Here is a 17,916-nt window from a genome sequence, read left to right on the forward strand (position 1 = left end):
TCCAGCTCCGTCTCCGGCCGCCACGCGACGGGGCTAACATGCACCCCAGTCCGGCACTCCATTTACCACCTGCAATAGTCCCTCTCTTGTGATATATGGGCCCTTCGAATCCAACTTAACCCAAGGGCAAGCCATGCCCCCGCCATCTACCTGGCAGGTTGGCAATTTATTAACCCTACGAGCGGACGCCGGAAGAGGATCCAGAATCAGAAGTGGTCCAGGCCAACGAAAGGAAGCCGGGAGGAGAAGATGTCGCCAGGAGCCCAGGACCCAATCCAACCCGGGCTTTCGGTGCCCTTCATTTGAATCTTCGGCATAGGGCAAGGCCTGCCAAGCCAGAGCAAAATACATGACCGGAACGGCCGACTTGGGAACCTGTCGTTGATTTACCCCTCCATTGACGTTGCAACGATAAGCCGTATGCTATCGGCCTACGGAGTACAGGCTTTCATCTGATGTTGGTAAGGCGTTGCCCGTTGTAGCGAACCGTCAACGATGATGGCCATGGAGTAGACGCTCGTAGGGAATTTCCGACGCACGTCTCTCATGCCACATAAAGTAGGTACCTTGCAGTCTCTCCTTTATCGCTCCTTGACCCCTGACCAAAGACGAGAATATGGCAAAGACGATTGTGGTTCCAAAGAATCTGTCCGTATGGAGGGATGGAAAGTTCAGAACGAGAAAAAAAAAAAAAAAAAAAGAGAGAGAGAGAGAGAGAGAAAGAGAGAAAGTTCAGAAACCCTTCAGGATAGCGGGGCACTAGGAACAGCTAAAATGGAGCGCGCCTCCACGCCTGGGCACGGAGGCAGTCAGAGCCCACCTCGCGCCGCGGCACGGGTTCCGGCCAGCCGGTTCCCCGTTGGCAGTGCGGCGTCAGGCGTGCCTGTTTGCGCTCCGCGTTTGTGCCAGGATGCGTTGCTGGAACGGTCGCGGTGGAGGAGGGAGGTGTGGTGTGGTGGGCCTGTCTAATTAAGAGCATGCTCAAGGGTTGCCTTCAGAACTTCCGGGCGGGACTGCCCTTCGTTGTGTATTACTACTACTACGTAGTTGTGTCAGTACTTACACAGTAGGTACTACTGAAGGCCTGAGGTGGCTTCTTCCCGGCATCCGCCGTTCCCGGGTAACCTCTTTGGGCTTCTTTTCTAGTGTATCCGTAGTGTGGTTTCTGAAAGACTGTGACTCCGTGAGGCGATTGAAAAAGTAAGGCGAGCAAACACAGCGGTCTCGGTGCTGGTCCCTGGAAGCTGTAAGTGTGGCGGGCCAGGAGAAAAGAGAACATATCGTTGCGCGGAGGGGAATGCTGGCTAGGCAGGCTGGCCAGCCAGCCAGCACTTTCTTAATGGTAGGTACTCGTCGTGGCTTTGTACTTTGTATCGATCTAACCATGTGGTTCGAATCGCAAAAATGTCACCAATGCACCATTGACAGAGAACGAACATCTCGCAGATCAACAAGACTTGTGGTGGCGGGAGGCTGAAGGCGACGGGCAGCTAAACCCCTGACGATCATTGAGGTGCCTGACTGGATTTTCCTGCTAGGGCGTTGCCGTCGGGCGCCTTGATCGCGGCACGCACTTCTGCATAGTCACAGTCATACATACGTAGGTACTCACGCAGAGTCGGAGGTAGACTGATGTGAGGTGGGATCAGCGTGTCAGTGTCATCGCCGGCCGCCCCAAGGCCCCGGAACATGAACGAATCACGACCTGAAACCGCACCTCTCTGATTCGCAATACTTTTGCGGAAGGAAGAAAAAAAAGCACTACGGATAGAAAATGGTAGGTTGCCTCTTTCGCTGGTAGTGGCGCGCTGTGTCTGTATTGGACACCCCCGTTACCTACCGTATGTCTCGTTCCGAGCCCATCGTCGCAATGGAATCTCATGAGAACATCTGATATCGTCCCGATCTGCAACACAGGAGGGGCTTTCTGAGAAAAGGATTGCGACCCCTTTTTTTCCCTTCTTTTCTTTACAACAAAGCGTCAGTGCCCCTCACGGAACGCCCCGCACCGTCACCCATCCACGCGTTCGTGGATCAAGCGCTCGTTCGTTCGACTTCATAGGTAGCGATACCCTCGGGAGCGATTCTGTAACCTTTCTCAGACAAGACACACCACGAGGGTGCGAGATGGCGCCATCCCAACTGTCGACGATTTCGACAGTGGAATGAAAACCCGCCTGCCTCTAACCTGGGTGTAAGGCAACGTACCGATCCTCATTCACTACCTTATGACAACGGAGCAACAATATCTAACAGAAGCATAGTGGTCTTGCCCAACCGAATGAACGCATGGCGTTGATGCTACCGAGTCTCTCGCCTTTGTCATGAAAGAAGATGGTCAGGCGTAGAAGTGTCCCAGGCTTCGGCGACTGCCTATCATCGGCGCATGGTGTGTCGTGGCCGAATCGACAGGCAAACCGGCTGATTCTCGCGGACACGGCGCGGCGCATCAAGAAGGCCAGAGGGGATCACGCTCACGGCGCCGTTGTCATGAGCGACTGCATTCCGGCGGCGAAGGTCAAATGCGATGTCTATGCCCCTCCTCTCAATACCCGGTGGCATTAGCCGGGCCGTCGTGACCGGACAAGGCATGGGCGAGAGTACGAATGATGGTAGACCGCTTTATACTTTGCCGGAGTGCAGCGGCATCGTCTTACACCCGGTCGGAAAAGGATAGTCGACGAGCCGTCGGCAGGCGTGGAGGGATACATCAAGGCGGTGGTGAACGCAGGGCCGCCTTCTTCGTCTTCAGACGAAGAACAAGTGCGGGCAAAATTGGAGTTGCGGCCAGGAAGTCGGGTTGGGATGGGATGGGATACGTCGAGACGATGTGCCTGAACCTGACCTGTTCCTGGCGCATTCTTGCGCTCGACTCCCAGGGCAGCAGGGTGGCCAGCAAGGACGAAGACTTGCGGATGCCTTTTACTATCTTTGGGTGAGTTTAGGTGAGTATCACGGCGTAGACAACGTTCCCATTTCGTTACCTTGTGGTAGGAAGTGACGGCGTTGGCATCATCCAGCCCTCCACGCCTCTTTGGACGTAGCACAGTGCGGAAACGGGCAAGGACCCGGATAAGGAGGATTCATGGTGATCTGTCGTCCTGGAAACGTCGCGCGTCAACGGAGCACAGTGCGGCGGGAAAGGGTGGTAGTGAAGATCCGTCCGTGGATGGTTCAAATGGAAAACGAGGTGAAATTTGAACAGTCGGCGGGGTCCACCTGCCTTTGGATGAGGTGGGTTAAGGTACTCCGTACCCTACCTTACCCGGTAGTCCTGCACTTCCTTCCTTCTTGGTCGGTCAAGCTCGTGCCCGGGCTCCACACCGGTGTATGGTGGCCCCTGCACTTCCTCTCTCCTGCCAACCGCACAGTGTCCTTGATTCCTTCCTGAGGCCCATTTCCTGGCTGCTGTTCCGTCCGGCGTTCTCTCTCCTTTCTCATATAAGGAAGGCAGGTAATAGGTTACTTAAAGCTGCAAGGTAAAGTGTTTTGGGCTGCCTCGTGGTAAATGATGGATAAGGTATCGTTGTTTGCGTTCTGAGTGTCAGCGTTCCGTCCCGTCTGTCTTGTGAAATAGGTGTCTCGTTGTTCCGACTGACGGGGGATTCTCAGGTTCGAGGGCAAAGCCGCAAACTTGCAGACGGATGAAGGTATGATAGCTATACTTTGTTCGGAGTACTTACAGGAGACTCAATCTGTCCGTACCTTGGGTCAAGGCTCAAGCAATTGATTGTCATTGTCAGGGACCCAAGCCAAGTCAGACTCGGCCTTGCTCGTTCAAGACATGATTTTGGATACCTACGTAGTAGATAGACAGATGTTCAATATCTTAGCCGGAGGGGGCCGCCTGCAGCCCATTCACGGCTCAGATTCAGGCTGGAAATTGACCAAAGTGCCCTCCTTGCCTATTTGATCACTGTCGCACGCTACGAATACCTCGTACTTTCCAATACAGACAAATCCCCTGCTGTGCCTCAACCCATACCTACTGTCCCGGTCCTTCACTTCCTCACGTTGTGTTTCCTCCCAGGGGAGGGGGATGGACTGCTGAGGATTTGGCCAATGGAGGAGGGAGAAGAGCGCTCAAAGACCCGCGCTCCAACGAGACGGGCAAGCAGAATCCTGGAAAAAGCACGAGGGAAGGAGACAAGACGGGAGGAACCCAGACAGCTTACCTAATTTGCAACTTTAGCGTACCTACACAGGACCAACCACAGTACCTTAGTATGTAGTAAGGGACCACCAGTTGCACCGGGCCTGAGGGAGGAGGTCCCCATTCCGTCCCCCCGTGCCTCGTGCGGCGTGTGCCTCCTCCCCTTATTGCAATCCTTCAGTCCCGTCCCGGCCATTGACCACCCACAGACTGTTAAGCTTCCGCCATCGAGGTACCGCCGGCATCCTTCGCCCATCCTCTAAAGTGACCTCTTCGCGCCTTTGTGATCGCCAATTCGTCCAGCGTCTAGAAGTATACTCCATACATTCACCTATCGCGCCCAAGTAGCTACTCTACTGTGGTCCCCCCGTGCTACCATTGTTCCCAGTCGCATCCCCTCGACTCTGCAGCCCGCCCACACGGCCCATAACCATTGACAACCACCACGAAAACGACGACGAGGACGAAGACGATAGGCACCTACTCACCATACCTTGTTCAAAGTTGTCTTGATATACATTGGATACCCCTCCAACGGTCACCGTGACGGTTGCAAAAGATTCGATACTGGTCGCCCACCCGCTAGAGGCCGACCCTGAAAAGGGACAAAGCGAGAGGAGAGGCATTTACAGAGACGGTCTGATACACCCGCCGAGAGATCCCCTAGGCGACATTGGTCCTTCGGGGGCCTTCCCTCATCAGGCGATCCTCCTCTCCATGCCCCCTCTCCCCTCCCGAGTCCCCCCTCCCCTCCCGACTGTCCAGCAGCATCAGCGCACACGACGACGCGAGAAAAATATCCGGCGAATCGTCGCTCGCATCCCACACATCTCTACCCGCCCACTGCTTTCTCTCATCTCATCCCACCAGTGAGCTCTGCGAGTCGCGACCGCTCCCTCGATTTTCCAATTCTTCAACGCGACAACCGACCCAGTAGCCAACTGTTCACTGTCAGTCAGCGCCTGCGCCAGAGAACCACCGACCTCGTCGACACACGGCTGCGCCTGTTGCCAGACGAGACGAACGTCGCCCCCCGCAACTTTACCCCCCGGCTCCAAACCTGCGACTCCTGGATTGTGGGTTTCTGCAACTCAACAACTCGTCGCTTCTCTCCCATCTGACTACGCCTTCTTCTGCTTTCTTCTTCACGACTTTTTACGATTGACGATTCAACCCATCTCCTCGCCGACCCTCGCCGCCGATACAGGTCCAAGCAACAACAGCGTAGACGTGCCCGGATCATGACTTGACCCTTTTCCCCTCCTTGGGTTATCAGCGCGACCGCCTCATCATGCTGATGACACAGACCGCAGTGCCGGCACTATTCCAGGGTCAGAACAACAACTACAATTCCCGCAAAAAGCCTTCGCGCGAAAACCTCAATCACGACGCTACCAACTACTACCCTTCCCAACCGGCGTTGGACCCTTCCAGCGTCGGCCAAGCCTTCTCACCCTATTCACAGGCCATTACTTCCTCCTCGTCCATAATGAACGGTATTGCGGGCACTGCCCCGCCCGGTACCATGTACGTCCGCGCTCTGTACGATTACGAGGCCGACGACCGCACGAGTCTCAGTTTCCACGAAGGAGACGTTATTCAGGTTATAACACAGCTGGAAAGCGGATGGTGGGACGGCGTTATCAACGGTGTGCGCGGTTGGTTCCCGAGTAACTACTGTCAAATCGTTACGAGTCCCGACGAAATTCCCGAGCATGACCAGAATGGCGATCTTGATCATGTCGACGATGAGGAGGACAGTCAGGAGGTCTACGACGAGCAGCTGGAAGAAGATGACGAGTCGGAACTGGACGACGCCAGCGGCCTCCCTCTCGAGGGTACGGATCTCGGTGACAAATCACGGGCCGACTTTTGGATCCCGCAAGCAACCCCAGATGGGCGCCTATTCTACTACAATATGATGACGGGCGATCGGAGCATGGAATTGCCTTTGGAGTCTCCAGTATCTACCAATGAGACAGGGCCCCGTAACCGGATAAACGTCAATGTCCCTGAGAAGACACGGCCACCCCCAGAGATGATGGCTAGGGGCCTGACACAAGATGAGGACGAAGACTCCGAAGCAAACTCCGCATCCGAGTTGGAGGGAGAGTCTTTGATGCTCGCATCTCGTGGATCTTTGGTAAGAGCTCGTGCCGCAAAGCTCGCACCGCCGTGGGTTGCTTTTGCTGACCAGTGTATGTGCATGATAGCCTCGTAATCGTCGGTCTCGTAGCGAGATGCTCTCACCCTCCACTTCGATGGACTCCATTAACGGTACCGCACCTGTTACCCGGCAGAAGGACGGCGCATACCTGAACCCAAACTTGGCACCCAACGCAATCCCAATGATTGCATCAGCGACCTCGTTCACCAGCACTTCTTACAATACGCCGCCAACCAGCACCGTGCCTCGTTCCTTTTTCGACGACGGCTCAGCGCCGCCGCTGACCTGGACTCGCCTGGTTTCCAACATGCGCCGAGCCGTTGACCGTTATCGCGATGCCATTACGAGTGGCAACCGTTCCGAATATGTTGCGCGCGCAGAAGATATCTCAGACCACCTGAGACTACTTCTAGCTGCTGGATCTGGCACGACCGATAACCACTCTGGCCAGCCTTCCATTATTTCCACGAACAAGGCTCTTTATCCCCATTTCAGAGACATGATGTCAAAATTCTCGAAGCTCGTAATCTCATCTCACATTGCTGCTGCTGACTGGCCCAATGCCGAATCTGTACAGAAGTGTCTCCAAGAAGCCGATGGAGTGCTACTCGGCGTTTTCAGTTATGTCGAAATTGCCCGTCAGCAACGTGGAGAGGAGATCCCGCGCCTGTTCCCCGGATTTGTCATCGGAAGTTCTACTGGCGGCAGCTGGCAGAACAACGGACTGGGCACCCGCGATCCTATCACAGCGAATTTCCTGGAAGATGAAGAGGGTGTGGTCGAGCCCACGGCAATTCTAGACGGCAAGCAGCTCGAGAGGCTAGACGAGCTCAAGCGCATGCTTGTTTTCAGCATAAGAGAACTGGACAAGAATTTGGTTGTGGCGGACAAGATCACTTCACCTTTCAAGCACGAAGTCATCGGAAACAACGTTTGTTTGGCGGGAGGCAAGGTCTTGGAGACGTTCAAGCCATGGATTGCACTCATCGAGTCTATCGACCTTTCAACCCTGGGCGACAGTTTCCAAACGCCCCAGTTGGCAGACTTCGCCGCCAACAAGCAGAGCCTATACGACAACATGTCAGACCTGCTGCTAGGTTGCCAGGCCGTGGCCGGGCCCCTGGCCGACGAATGGGCCGAGGTTCGAGGCGAGGCTCTCGAGAACCGACTAGACTATGTCCGACAATGTGCGAAGGCCCTCGAGACGAATTCCTCGCACATCGGCTTTTCTTTGCAGCTGTTGTCTGAACAAGTGCAAATTAACATGCAGCAACAAGTCGACTCGAAACAGAGGGAAGACGTGATGCAGCGTGAACAACTCCGCCGGGGAGAGACCACTCCGTACGACAGACCCCATCAGCGCACGGAATCGCGAACGACTCCCGCAGCATCGCGACCCCCAATGATCACTTCACAATCCTTCACCGAGGGCGAGAGCACTGGCAACTTCCGAGGAGGCGACTACTCAAAGGTTAAGAAAATTTTGGGTGACGACCCCAACCCTCAGAGCAACATGCCTCCTGTCGATGACACGCCGGAGTTCCTCAAGCTGGACCATGAGCCAGATCTTGCCTGGGACAACAAGCTGACACCGCCCATCGTTAAGGGTGGTACTTTGGAGGCACTCGTGGAGCAACTGACACGACATGATAAGCTTGACTCGAACTTCAACAACACGTTCCTGCTTACATACAGGTCCTTCACGACAGCTCAAGATCTTTTCAAACTGATCGTGAATCGCTTCGGCATCCAACCACCAGAGGGTCTCTCTCAATCGGACTTCGAGGCCTGGCGAGACAGGAAACAGAAACTCATTCGCTTCCGGGTCGTCAACATTCTGAAGAGTTGGTTCGATAACTTCTGGATGGAAGAGCACAATGAGGAATCAAAGCAGCTCATTCGAGATGTTTACACCTTTGCTAGGGATACCGTCAAGTCTACAGAGACACCAGGCTCTGCACCACTAATGGCGGTCCTGGATCAACGGCTCAGTGGTCAACAAGCTGGAGCTCGTCGGATGGTACAGACGCTCAACCAAAACACGCCATCACCCATTATGCCTAAGAACATGAAGAAGCTCAAGTTCTTGGATATCGATGTCACAGAGTTTGCTCGCCAGCTCACCATAATTGAGTCAAGGCTCTATGGAAAGATTAAGCCTACAGAGTGTCTCAACAAGACATGGCAAAAGAAGGTTGGCGAGGGAGAGCCAGAACCGGCTCCCAACGTCAAGGCTCTCATTCTGCACTCCAACCAAATGACCAATTGGGTGGCGGAGATGATCTTGGCGCAGATGGATGTGAAGAAGCGTGTGATTGTGATCAAGCACTTTGTTTCTGTCGCAGATGTGAGTGGTAGAATCTACTACCATGAAATGACTCTGAAGCTAACAGTCCATAGAAATGCCGTAGTCTCAACAACTTTTCCACACTGACCTCAATCATCTCAGCTCTCGGAACAGCGCCTATCGCTCGCTTGAAGAGAACTTGGGATCAAGTACCACAAAGAACTCAGGGTGTCTTGGAAACCATGAGAAAGCTCATGGCCAGCACAAAGAACTTTGGAGAGTACAGAGAGGCTTTGCACGTGGCCAACCCGCCTTGCATTCCCTTCTTCGGTGCGTAATACTTATAAAAGAAGCCTTAAAGTCGGTGCTAACACTCATGTCCTTGCAGGTGTATACCTTACCGACTTGACATTCATTGAGGACGGAATTCCGTCCATTATTAAGAAGACGAATCTTATCAACTTTGCCAAGCGGGCAAAGACGGCGGAAGTGATCCGTGACATCCAACAGTACCAAGCTGTTGGCTACTCACTGCAGCCTGTCCCAGAGCTGCAAGATTACATAATAAGTAATATGCAAGCTGCCGGAGACGTGCATGAGATGTACGACAAGAGCTTGCAAGTAGAACCACGCGAGCGCGAAGATGAAAAGATCGTGAGGTATGTAGGACTGGATTTCTAGCCAAATTCTCCGATCGGAGATACTGATTCACCTTTACTAATTCTGAAACAGAGTTCTTGCTGAATCTGGCTTCCTATGATCGGCGATTACTGGAACGGAGAGAGCATCCTATCGTGCCTCATTCATGCTGGCAGTTCCGGCATGAGCAGAGGCCTTCGACAGATTTGGACGTTCCACGCGTCGAGGGAATACTCGAGGCGCATCAGGTGTTCATCAACACCATGAGCCCGAGCACTTCGAGGCGGTCCGCCATGGTGACAAAATATCAGAGCTTGGTTTAGGTGCCAACTACGGATGAGGTGGCCCTGATCTCAGATTCAGAGCTTCGTCACCATGTGAGCGCAGAGGACTAAAGTCGCCATAGTGGCCCTGTAGCCGTTGGATGATACCTTCGACGGCATAGTGCCGAATGGAGACATGTGTTCCATGCAGAAGAGGAGGGATGAGGTCGGCTGCTCCTTATCCAGAAGGGATCGACTGATATGTTGAGATTGAACAATATAACGACGTGGGTTTAAGAAGCCCACTGCTTCTGCATTTTGGTCGACGGGTTCCCGTCAATACCATAACAAGGACGCTGTTGGAAAAGCACGACTTGACTCGAACATGGTCAACATGTACGCGAGCCGGCAGGAAAAATGAACGACATGAAGGAAACTGACATTTGGGAATGAAAGCCAATCCAAAAAAAAAAAACCCCCCCCCACCCGGAAAAAAAAAAAAGAGAAAAAAAAAAAAAAAAAAAAAAGAGAACCCGAAAAAAAAAAAAAAAAAAAAAAAAAAAACAAAATGTGGAAAAAAAAACAAACAAAAAAAAAAAAAACCCCCCCCCCCCCGGAAAAATGAAGAAGAAGAAGAAAAGAAAAAAAAAAAAAGCTCAGACGGCGTCTGGTGAAGCGTGAACGTGAGAGTAATCTTTGTATACGGTTTTCTGGGACGAGATGTGTCGAGCTGGAAAATACTTCACTGGCATCATGAGATGTAAGCAGATGTGGGAATTGGGCGTAGAACTCGAGCCAGACGGCCGGTTTGCCCATCAAACCTCTTATTGGGTCGTGACATTTTTCTATAATATCAATCAGATAAGACTCTGAGAATCGTTTATCGAGATCCATCTTCAATCTGTCGGCGTGCCATAATCATACGTGCTCTTGAACTGCGTAACCATGCAATGCGCCTTATTAGAGCAAGCCTTCTTTGATGATGTCAATATTGGCGTTCACTAATGTCATGAGAGTAATACTTTTAGTGTCGGGTGTATTTGTGGGGAAGCTGAAGGAACAACAGTGTGGGAGGCCAGGAATCAGGCATGATGAGAGCCGTGAGAAGCATGCAAAGGCTTGTCTGGCCTCTGTACGTGCAACAGATTCTCTGAGGAGATGCCTGTCCACCTCTAGATTACCGGTTGGGACAGCATGGCTTTAATATCAAATTGAGCAGTAAGGTTTCTCTCATTCACACAGAATGGCTGTTTTACGGTCATTTCATTAACTTTATCGTTCGGTACTGCAAGTCATTAAACAGCCGTCATGATCGTGTTCCGGCGCTGGTGCTAAAAATCGTTGGTGATACAAAATGGACATGATTAAAAAGAAGTCGCCACATCCATCTCCTAGTGACGGTGAAGCTTGGCCTTGATCTTATCCTTGAGACTTTCCTTCTCCTTCTCCGTGCCAGTGCCGGTACTGGAGCTGTGAGATTCGCTCGTCTTATCACTGGTTTTGTCGGCGCCGGACTTTGCAGACGCCTTGGCTGCCGCATGGGCGGGATCCTTCTCATCCAGGAGGCCTGACAAACTGTTAGTTGACACTGTGACCACCTTTGATCAATAGATCTAAACTTACGGTCTGCCTCGCGACCGGCGCCAGGCCTCGTCGCATCAAAATCGCCGCCATCAGCAGCCAATCCTGTAGCCTTTACGAGCTTCTCGCCCGTACCCTCCTCGCCGTGGCTGGCATTAGGATCCTCCTCCTTCTTGCCTTCGGTGTCCGTCTTGGACTCCTCACCTCCGATGAGACCACCCTTCGAGGATCCCTTGACATTGCCAGCATCACCCCCGCGCTCCTTGGCGACGGCTTCCAGGGGTCTCGGGCCTGGGCCGTCAAGCTTGTCACCGCCAGCAGTCGGGCCGGACGCACTGTTGTTGACATCTTGTCCCTTGGGCGCCGGATCGGTGGCCGGGTCACTGGGAGCGCGCGTCTCCGTCTTCCCTGCGGCGCTGTCGGCCGAGGGGACATCGTCGGGTGATGTGTGCTTGAGCTCAGGCTTGCCGATCTCTTCCTTGTGCTTTGGGGACAGCTCCTCTGTCGTCTTGTGCGTCGTGGATTCCTCGGTAGCACGCGACCTATCGGCCAAGCTGTGCTCGTTTCCAGTCTCGGTACCAGTCGTTCCAGTCGTACCAGTCGTGCCAGCCGACGGGGTGCTTGTGATAGGGGCAGTGGTAGTAGACAAGCCAGTGGTTGTGGTTGCTGTTGACCCAGTCGCCGGCTCAGAGGTGTGGGCATCAGCCACGTCGGCCTTCTTCTCCTTGTTCAAGGGGTCTTCTGCTTGGAAGTAAGTATTGGAGATATATGAAACCAGGCTCTAGAGCTTCAAGCTCTCCATGGTGATAACATACCGATGTTGCCAGCGTCATACGGTTCACCCTGGCTAGTGTTGCCCTTGACACCAGAGACAGGCTCTTGGTTAGCTTCGTTCGTTCCCCAGATGGCCTTGCTCGCCGCGCCCGCGATGTTGTTGATTGTCTCCATATTGATCGGTGGGTACTCTGTGTTGACGTGAAAGTCTTTGTGATTTGTAGTTTGCGCAATTGCTTGAAGATGTAGTCCTCAGTGGTCTGGAGACTATGGCCGATTGGTTATTTGTTTGTTTTCTAGATGTAAGTGAATACTCCAGGAAGGCGGGGTGATACTGGGCAAAGAGCTGTCTTATAAGGTAAACGTGGGAGCCCTCGAATAGCAAGTAGGTAGCCTGCAGGTCTGACGTCTTTTGGGCCTCGCTTCTCCCCGCCTGCCTCCGATAGCAAACACATCACAATAGCATACCTGGACGGCTGGGGTGGACACGCAACGGACGGGATGGCCAGGTACGGGGTAGGCAAGTACTTCTCTGCCCTCCAGAGGGCAAGAGACAACGAACGTAACTAACGGGTACGACGGCTCGAGACAGAAACAGATATATCTTGGCCTTGAATTTTCCAACTATCCCATCCTGCTGGACTCGCTAGCGGCACACATATGCCTCGCAGCCAATGGTTTGCCCAAAGTGACGCGGAAGAATAGGAATGAGGGGTCTGACGCAGCTAATGCCATTGTTATCCAGGCATGTGCATCCTAGCAGCCACACCTTGGTTCTTGTGTGGGAGGTATCTCTGCCGCACGTAAGAAACGAGGAAGAAGAAAAGGTGGCTTGGACATGGCCAAAGCAAGGCAAGGCAAGGCACGACAGGTTAGAACAGATGCAAATGAGCTCATCTGCGACGTTGGATTGGCTGGTAGTAGCCCAGCACGGAGAGACTAGACGAGATCACGTCAAAGTTGGCGCAAACGGACGAGCTGCGGTGGCTCCCGATGTGGCACATGTAGGGAAGGCCAGCCAACGAGCGGGCCTGGAACTAATGGGTTGATTTGCAGAGGTCGTCATCTTGCCCACCAATTTGCCAAGTCAACACTGTGTTGCCTGCATCTACCTTAGTTTAACGGGGAAGGTAAAGGGCGGGATCTAGCGATCAGCAGCTGGCGGGGTTGACGAGCCTGGGATGCAGAGGAAGCTATGACGTTGGGCGCGGTTGGAAGTGCAGTCACGGGAAATACAGGCCGGGCGGGAAGCAACAAAAGGTGCGATTACGTCACTGCCCCGGGCTATTTTGATCTCGGAAGGTGCCCACGAATACCCGCTTGCAATGTACCACTCCAGAGGTCTCGACCTTTGAACCTCTGGCGCAATCTCGCCCGCAGATGAACATTTCAGTATCAATTGGAGACATCTACAATAGTTAACAATGATCTTGCAGCATAAGAAGAGCATCGGTTGAGGAGGGGAAGGTAAGCTTTGAATAGCACGCACTGGCAGCAAAGGTAATCCACCTTACCCACCAATTTGAGGTCCCGGACACGCCATCCTGCAAAATGCCCCATACTCTCCAGCCTTGGCCATCAAGATGTTCCTGAAAATGCGCATGTCACTGCTTGCAATATGCGACGATAAAGCTGTCTCGCCAGGACACTAAAAGGCCGTAGCTCCTCCTTTCACATGCAAGCCAAGTCGGGACGCCGATAAGCTAGAAGTCGAGATGAAGAAATGGACCAAAAAAAATGGCCAATGGTCCTTGTTCGCACACCATGGCGTCCCAGAAAGAAGCGCGGGGCCTCATGTTTGAATCATCCCTTGTGAAGCTACACCAACGTCGTATGGGTAAGGTAGTCTGTAGGTAAGATTCCGCCATAACCGACCTCAACAAAATGCGACGGACTAATCCGGGCCGAAGGGGCCGCGATTCCCGTCTACTTCGGAGCCTCCTCCGGAATCACAACACCAGAGAATAAAGAAGAGAGAAAGGTTGTGAGATCGAGTAGCGAGGGTGTCACCTGCTGTATCTCTGCCGCCGAGTGGGTGGGGGAAACGTCCTCTGTCTGTCTGAAATGGGAGGACCTGCCATCGGTCGGAAATGTCCCTCGTGCAGCCATTCGTTCAAGTAACTGGTCCAACGCCCTTTCTCTCAACAAGCTAAAGTGGCTGAGGTAAGCGTATCACTGGTCACGCTGACGCTGCGCCGCCCGGCATGTCATCCGTTGGTGCTCCCTCTCGAAGATATCTACCGTTATCTACTGCAACTTTTAGACTACAAGTTCTGTTTGTGCCTCTCATTGCGAACTGCAACTCGTGCAATAACTCGAATGAATGGAGTCGTATTCACACATCAAAGTCCGCCCTGGCGTGCGGTGATCTAGCATCAGCTACCTTTCTGTCTTGCCACGAACTCCAACATGCTTCTCTCAACACCTACCATTCTTGGGTTATGCTGGCTGGCGGGAGCTAGACTCACATCCGCAGTGCCACAAGTCTTATCTCTCGAAGACCATCCCAGAGACCAATACGTACTGCTGTCTTCCGACAAAGGCATGCCTCCCGAATCCCTTACAAATACCGTAGCTTCACAGACGGTCTAATGAGACTTTTCCATAGTGCGCTCAACTGATTACTTCAAGCACTCGCTATGGAGCGACCGTCGACAGTCCCAACAGCCGCCTGGTTTTGTTGCGTTCGGTGACTCCTATAGTGCCGGTATCGGCACCGGCGTTGATGGCGTCGAGGACGAATGCAGGCTGGGATCCCACGCATACCCAGTCTTGATCTTCACCGACCTGGCTGAAAGCCAAGCCCCAGGAACAGCAACCTTTCAGTTTCTGTCATGTACCGGGTCGACCACCAGTAATGTTCTATCAGGTGGCGATCACAGCCAGGTTGACAAGTTCAACAAGTCGATCAATGCTGACTTTGCGGTACTTTCAATCGGAGGCAACGACCTTGGCTTTTTCTCCGTGATGAATGCTTGCATATTCCGCTTTTACAGCTTCAACTCTGGCAGTTGCGAGACAGCACTGCAGTTCGTAACCGATCAGATCGAGAGTTCGGATTTTGCACAGCGGCTAGAGATGGTCATCATGGAGATACTGGACACAGTGCAGTGGGAGAAGCGGCCGTGGTTCATAATTACCGTGACCGGCTATGCTCGGTTCTTCAGCGTGGAAACTGATGAGTGCGACAATTGTACCCTCGGTGTCTGGTGGCAGGGACCAAAACTCAAGAGGGATGTACGCCAGAGGATGAACGACATGGTCGTGGCAGTCAACGAGAAACTGAGGAGTTCTATCGATGCCGTCAATTCGAGGTTTACGACTCCAAAGGTTCTGTTCGTCGATTATGACGCCAAGTTCGAAGGCCATCGTTTCTGCGAACCAGGCGTTATGGAACCAGCGTACAACAGGACAGAGACTTGGTTCTTTCTCGTCGGAGGTAAAGACAACAACCCAAATGTAACGGATCCCACGCCGGCCCCGAATGCTACAACAGTGGGCATCGAGTATGGTGCGAGTAGCAAGACCTTGTCGCCGTTGTCACCGCTCGCGGACCCGGAGACGTGCCTGGGCCCGGCTGAAAGATCAGGAGATTGGGGCCTGCTGGCTCTCTGTTACATGGCGAGGGCTAAACGCGACTATCCATCGCTGGAATTTACCGCGGAGGATGTCATGATTCAGAATTCCATGTGGTATGTCCCAACGTATTATGGGAAAACCTTCCATCCAGTAAGCTTTCGTTCCCCCAGTTTGACAGCTCGTCCTGAAACTGCAGCTGACAAAACTTACAGAGGAGCCTCGGTCACGAGGTGATTAGAGATGAAATCTACAGGTCCTGGTCGCAATTAGATACAGTGAGATAGAAATCAAGGGCATCTGCGTGCGGACTGCCGCCCAAACAGGACATGCGCGAAAAGAGCAGATGAATGGAGGGCAAACCCTCTTCTTGTCCATCAGACGCCAGGTAACACCGCTCGCTAGGCTTCATACAAGCAACCAAGAGACCGCTCTGCGGGGGAATATACGGTTAACTCAATGTCGATCATCTTGACTTCATCCCTACCCTTGGATATTATACCCATTTTTCATAGGGACAAGAACATCGCAGTATACGCAGATGCAGGGCCACGTCTGCTTCTCGCCGGAGCCGAGTCGGGGAGACTGTCTACTCTGGATCGCGGGTTACACCGAAGTTCCACACAACTGCTTCAGAGAGAGACCAGGGCCCATGCTGCAGGGGAAGGTGGGACATTGGCCCCTTTTGGGTGAGTGATGCACCCGTTTGGCGGGGTTGTTCTCTTGGCCCGGAGAAACTTTCGGTAAGATGAATATAATGCCTTGACAGATGCTGTCTTCTTTTCATACTCTAGTTAAGTGAGCTGTAAGCGTGGCAAGAGGGTCGCTGTCTGGGGTTCGAGGCGAGTGAAATCGAAGTTGATGTACACTCTTTGGGAGACTTAGGAAGTTTGGACGGGTAGACGGAGGAGCCTCCGAAAAGTGTCTTACGGCCCATCCATTACAAAACCAGACAGCCCAATAAACAAACAACGACTCCTAGAGAAAAGTGGATGCGTCCAGGATCGTGGAGTACAACAACAGTGTTACTCCGCTCCACCTCAACCATTTTGGATCGACTGACTGATGCCATTCCGACCTCTCGTCCATCTAATGTCGCCCCGAACATCGCCCCGGAGCCAATTTATCAACCGTGAGATGACCCATCCTGGGCCCAGCTGACGGCTATCGTACACCTAAAGTCTCCGGTCAAAGCAACTAACCTGGCCATATTGTATGGCACTATTATGGCCTACAATCCAAGTAGGATTACAACAAGAATCCGGCCATGCGGATGGGTAAAGGGGGGGAGGACTCGCGGCAGGCAAACCATGCCTGTGACACACAGCTAGGCTGTATGAGTGATGTTGACGGAGCTTACGGAGTAGGTATGTATGGTTTCTTTTGGTTCCAGTGTCTCTCTGCACTGCATGCCAAAGTCTGGAACGGTCCTACACTTTACCCAACTCAGAGCTGAGCCGTATCGGGGTCTCGGGTCTCCGCATTTGAGCTTCATTATTAATAATTTCACACCTTTGCCACATAATACATGTCTATGTACGGCTGCAGATGAGCATCCTCGACAGTACCGAGTCTGGAATAACGGCCGTTGATGATTCCAAACTAACCCTGTCAAGAGTTCGCCAGTAGCGGTGATCCGTAACCACCAGCCGGGTAACGCCAGATCGGCTTGCAAGTGGCCTTCAACCTCTGATGTACTTGACGATGAGCGGTGTCTTCACTTTGAGGCAAATATGGCAAAGATTCTGCCACTCTCCTAGCCTGAGGCTCTAAGCTATACCAAACGAAATTCTAAAGAGAGCAACTTATCAAGGTTCCGTTCAGTACATCGTCACCATTTTGAGTATTGGAATATAGAGCCAACAAGCAGGACTCCATTTTATTGAGATGCACACTGTAGTAACCAGCGATGAACTTGGAATTGTAGACATGCAGGCACATGCACACAGGCACACAGGGTATTACGGGATATCCGTAGATACGGGTGATTGGTTTGTGTTACATGCCTACTGTACGGGCCTGCATGTTGCACGCAGCACCACCCAACCTTTGGCCGTGACAGCATACTGGTGCAGCACATCCCCGATGCGCGGACAGCGGGTTCGACCTTCTCGGCGGGCTATTTCGCGCCGTAGGGGAGGGATGCCGCTGGGCGAGCCGGGGTTCACAAGAGGGACCCTTATGATTGATCGAGATTGGGCCGTTCATCTTGATAACCCACTTCCTGACGGGAAACAGAGAACTGCCCGGGCAGCACAGGCAGTAATTCTCGGGAATAAACTGCCTCGCGGTGGCATACACCGTAGGTAGCCGTACCTTGTACCTGGCCTAACCCTAACCTTAACCCTAACCCTAACCCTAACCCTAACCCTAAATAGCGTTTTAAAATATAAAAAGGGAGCTAAAAAGGGGAACTTTAAACTATAAAAAGAAAATTATTATTATATTAGCGAACTTTTTTTTTATTAAATATTTA

General features: G+C 52.7%; 5 protein-coding genes across 5 annotated transcripts; 3 read left to right on the forward strand and 2 right to left on the reverse strand.

Annotated features, from left to right (window-relative positions):
- Window positions 1-2,183: 2,183 nt before the first annotated feature.
- Window positions 2,184-3,737, reverse strand: CPAR01_09179 (uncharacterized protein; the record flags this gene model as incomplete). The annotated part of the gene is made up of 3 exons (XM_060493444.1): window positions 2,184-2,249; window positions 2,658-3,032; window positions 3,684-3,737. The coding sequence occupies 3 exons, from the start codon at window positions 3,735-3,737 to the stop codon at window positions 2,184-2,186; spliced, it is 495 nt and encodes a 164-aa protein (XP_060347574.1).
- Window positions 3,738-4,870: 1,133 nt separating this feature from the next.
- On the forward strand, window positions 4,871-5,026 carry CPAR01_09180 (uncharacterized protein; the record flags this gene model as incomplete). Its single annotated transcript, XM_060493445.1, has 1 exon — window positions 4,871-5,026. One exon carries the CDS (start codon window positions 4,871-4,873, stop codon window positions 5,024-5,026), a length of 156 nt encoding a protein of 51 aa, XP_060347575.1.
- Window positions 5,027-5,444: 418 nt separating this feature from the next.
- CPAR01_09181 (RasGEF domain-containing protein) lies at window positions 5,445-9,367 on the forward strand (the record flags this gene model as incomplete). The annotated part of the gene is made up of 5 exons (XM_060493446.1): window positions 5,445-6,296; window positions 6,367-8,667; window positions 8,721-8,937; window positions 8,996-9,266; window positions 9,340-9,367. The coding sequence occupies 5 exons, from the start codon at window positions 5,445-5,447 to the stop codon at window positions 9,365-9,367; spliced, it is 3,669 nt and encodes a 1,222-aa protein (XP_060347576.1).
- Window positions 9,368-10,900: 1,533 nt separating this feature from the next.
- On the reverse strand, window positions 10,901-12,038 carry CPAR01_09182 (uncharacterized protein; the record flags this gene model as incomplete). Its single annotated transcript, XM_060493447.1, has 3 exons — window positions 10,901-11,076; window positions 11,133-11,831; window positions 11,906-12,038. The coding sequence occupies 3 exons, from the start codon at window positions 12,036-12,038 to the stop codon at window positions 10,901-10,903; spliced, it is 1,008 nt and encodes a 335-aa protein (XP_060347577.1).
- A 2,235-nt stretch (window positions 12,039-14,273) lies between these two features.
- CPAR01_09183 (uncharacterized protein) lies at window positions 14,274-15,790 on the forward strand (the record flags this gene model as incomplete). The annotated part of the gene is made up of 4 exons (XM_060493448.1): window positions 14,274-14,435; window positions 14,496-15,593; window positions 15,656-15,673; window positions 15,728-15,790. The coding sequence occupies 4 exons, from the start codon at window positions 14,274-14,276 to the stop codon at window positions 15,788-15,790; spliced, it is 1,341 nt and encodes a 446-aa protein (XP_060347578.1).
- Between the last annotated feature and the right edge of the window lie 2,126 nt (window positions 15,791-17,916).

This window comes from Colletotrichum paranaense (assembly GCF_030867605.1).
Source record: "Colletotrichum paranaense strain IMI 384185 chromosome Unknown Scaffold_7.1, whole genome shotgun sequence".
In the NCBI taxonomy this organism is placed as follows: domain Eukaryota; kingdom Fungi; phylum Ascomycota; class Sordariomycetes; order Glomerellales; family Glomerellaceae; genus Colletotrichum; species Colletotrichum paranaense.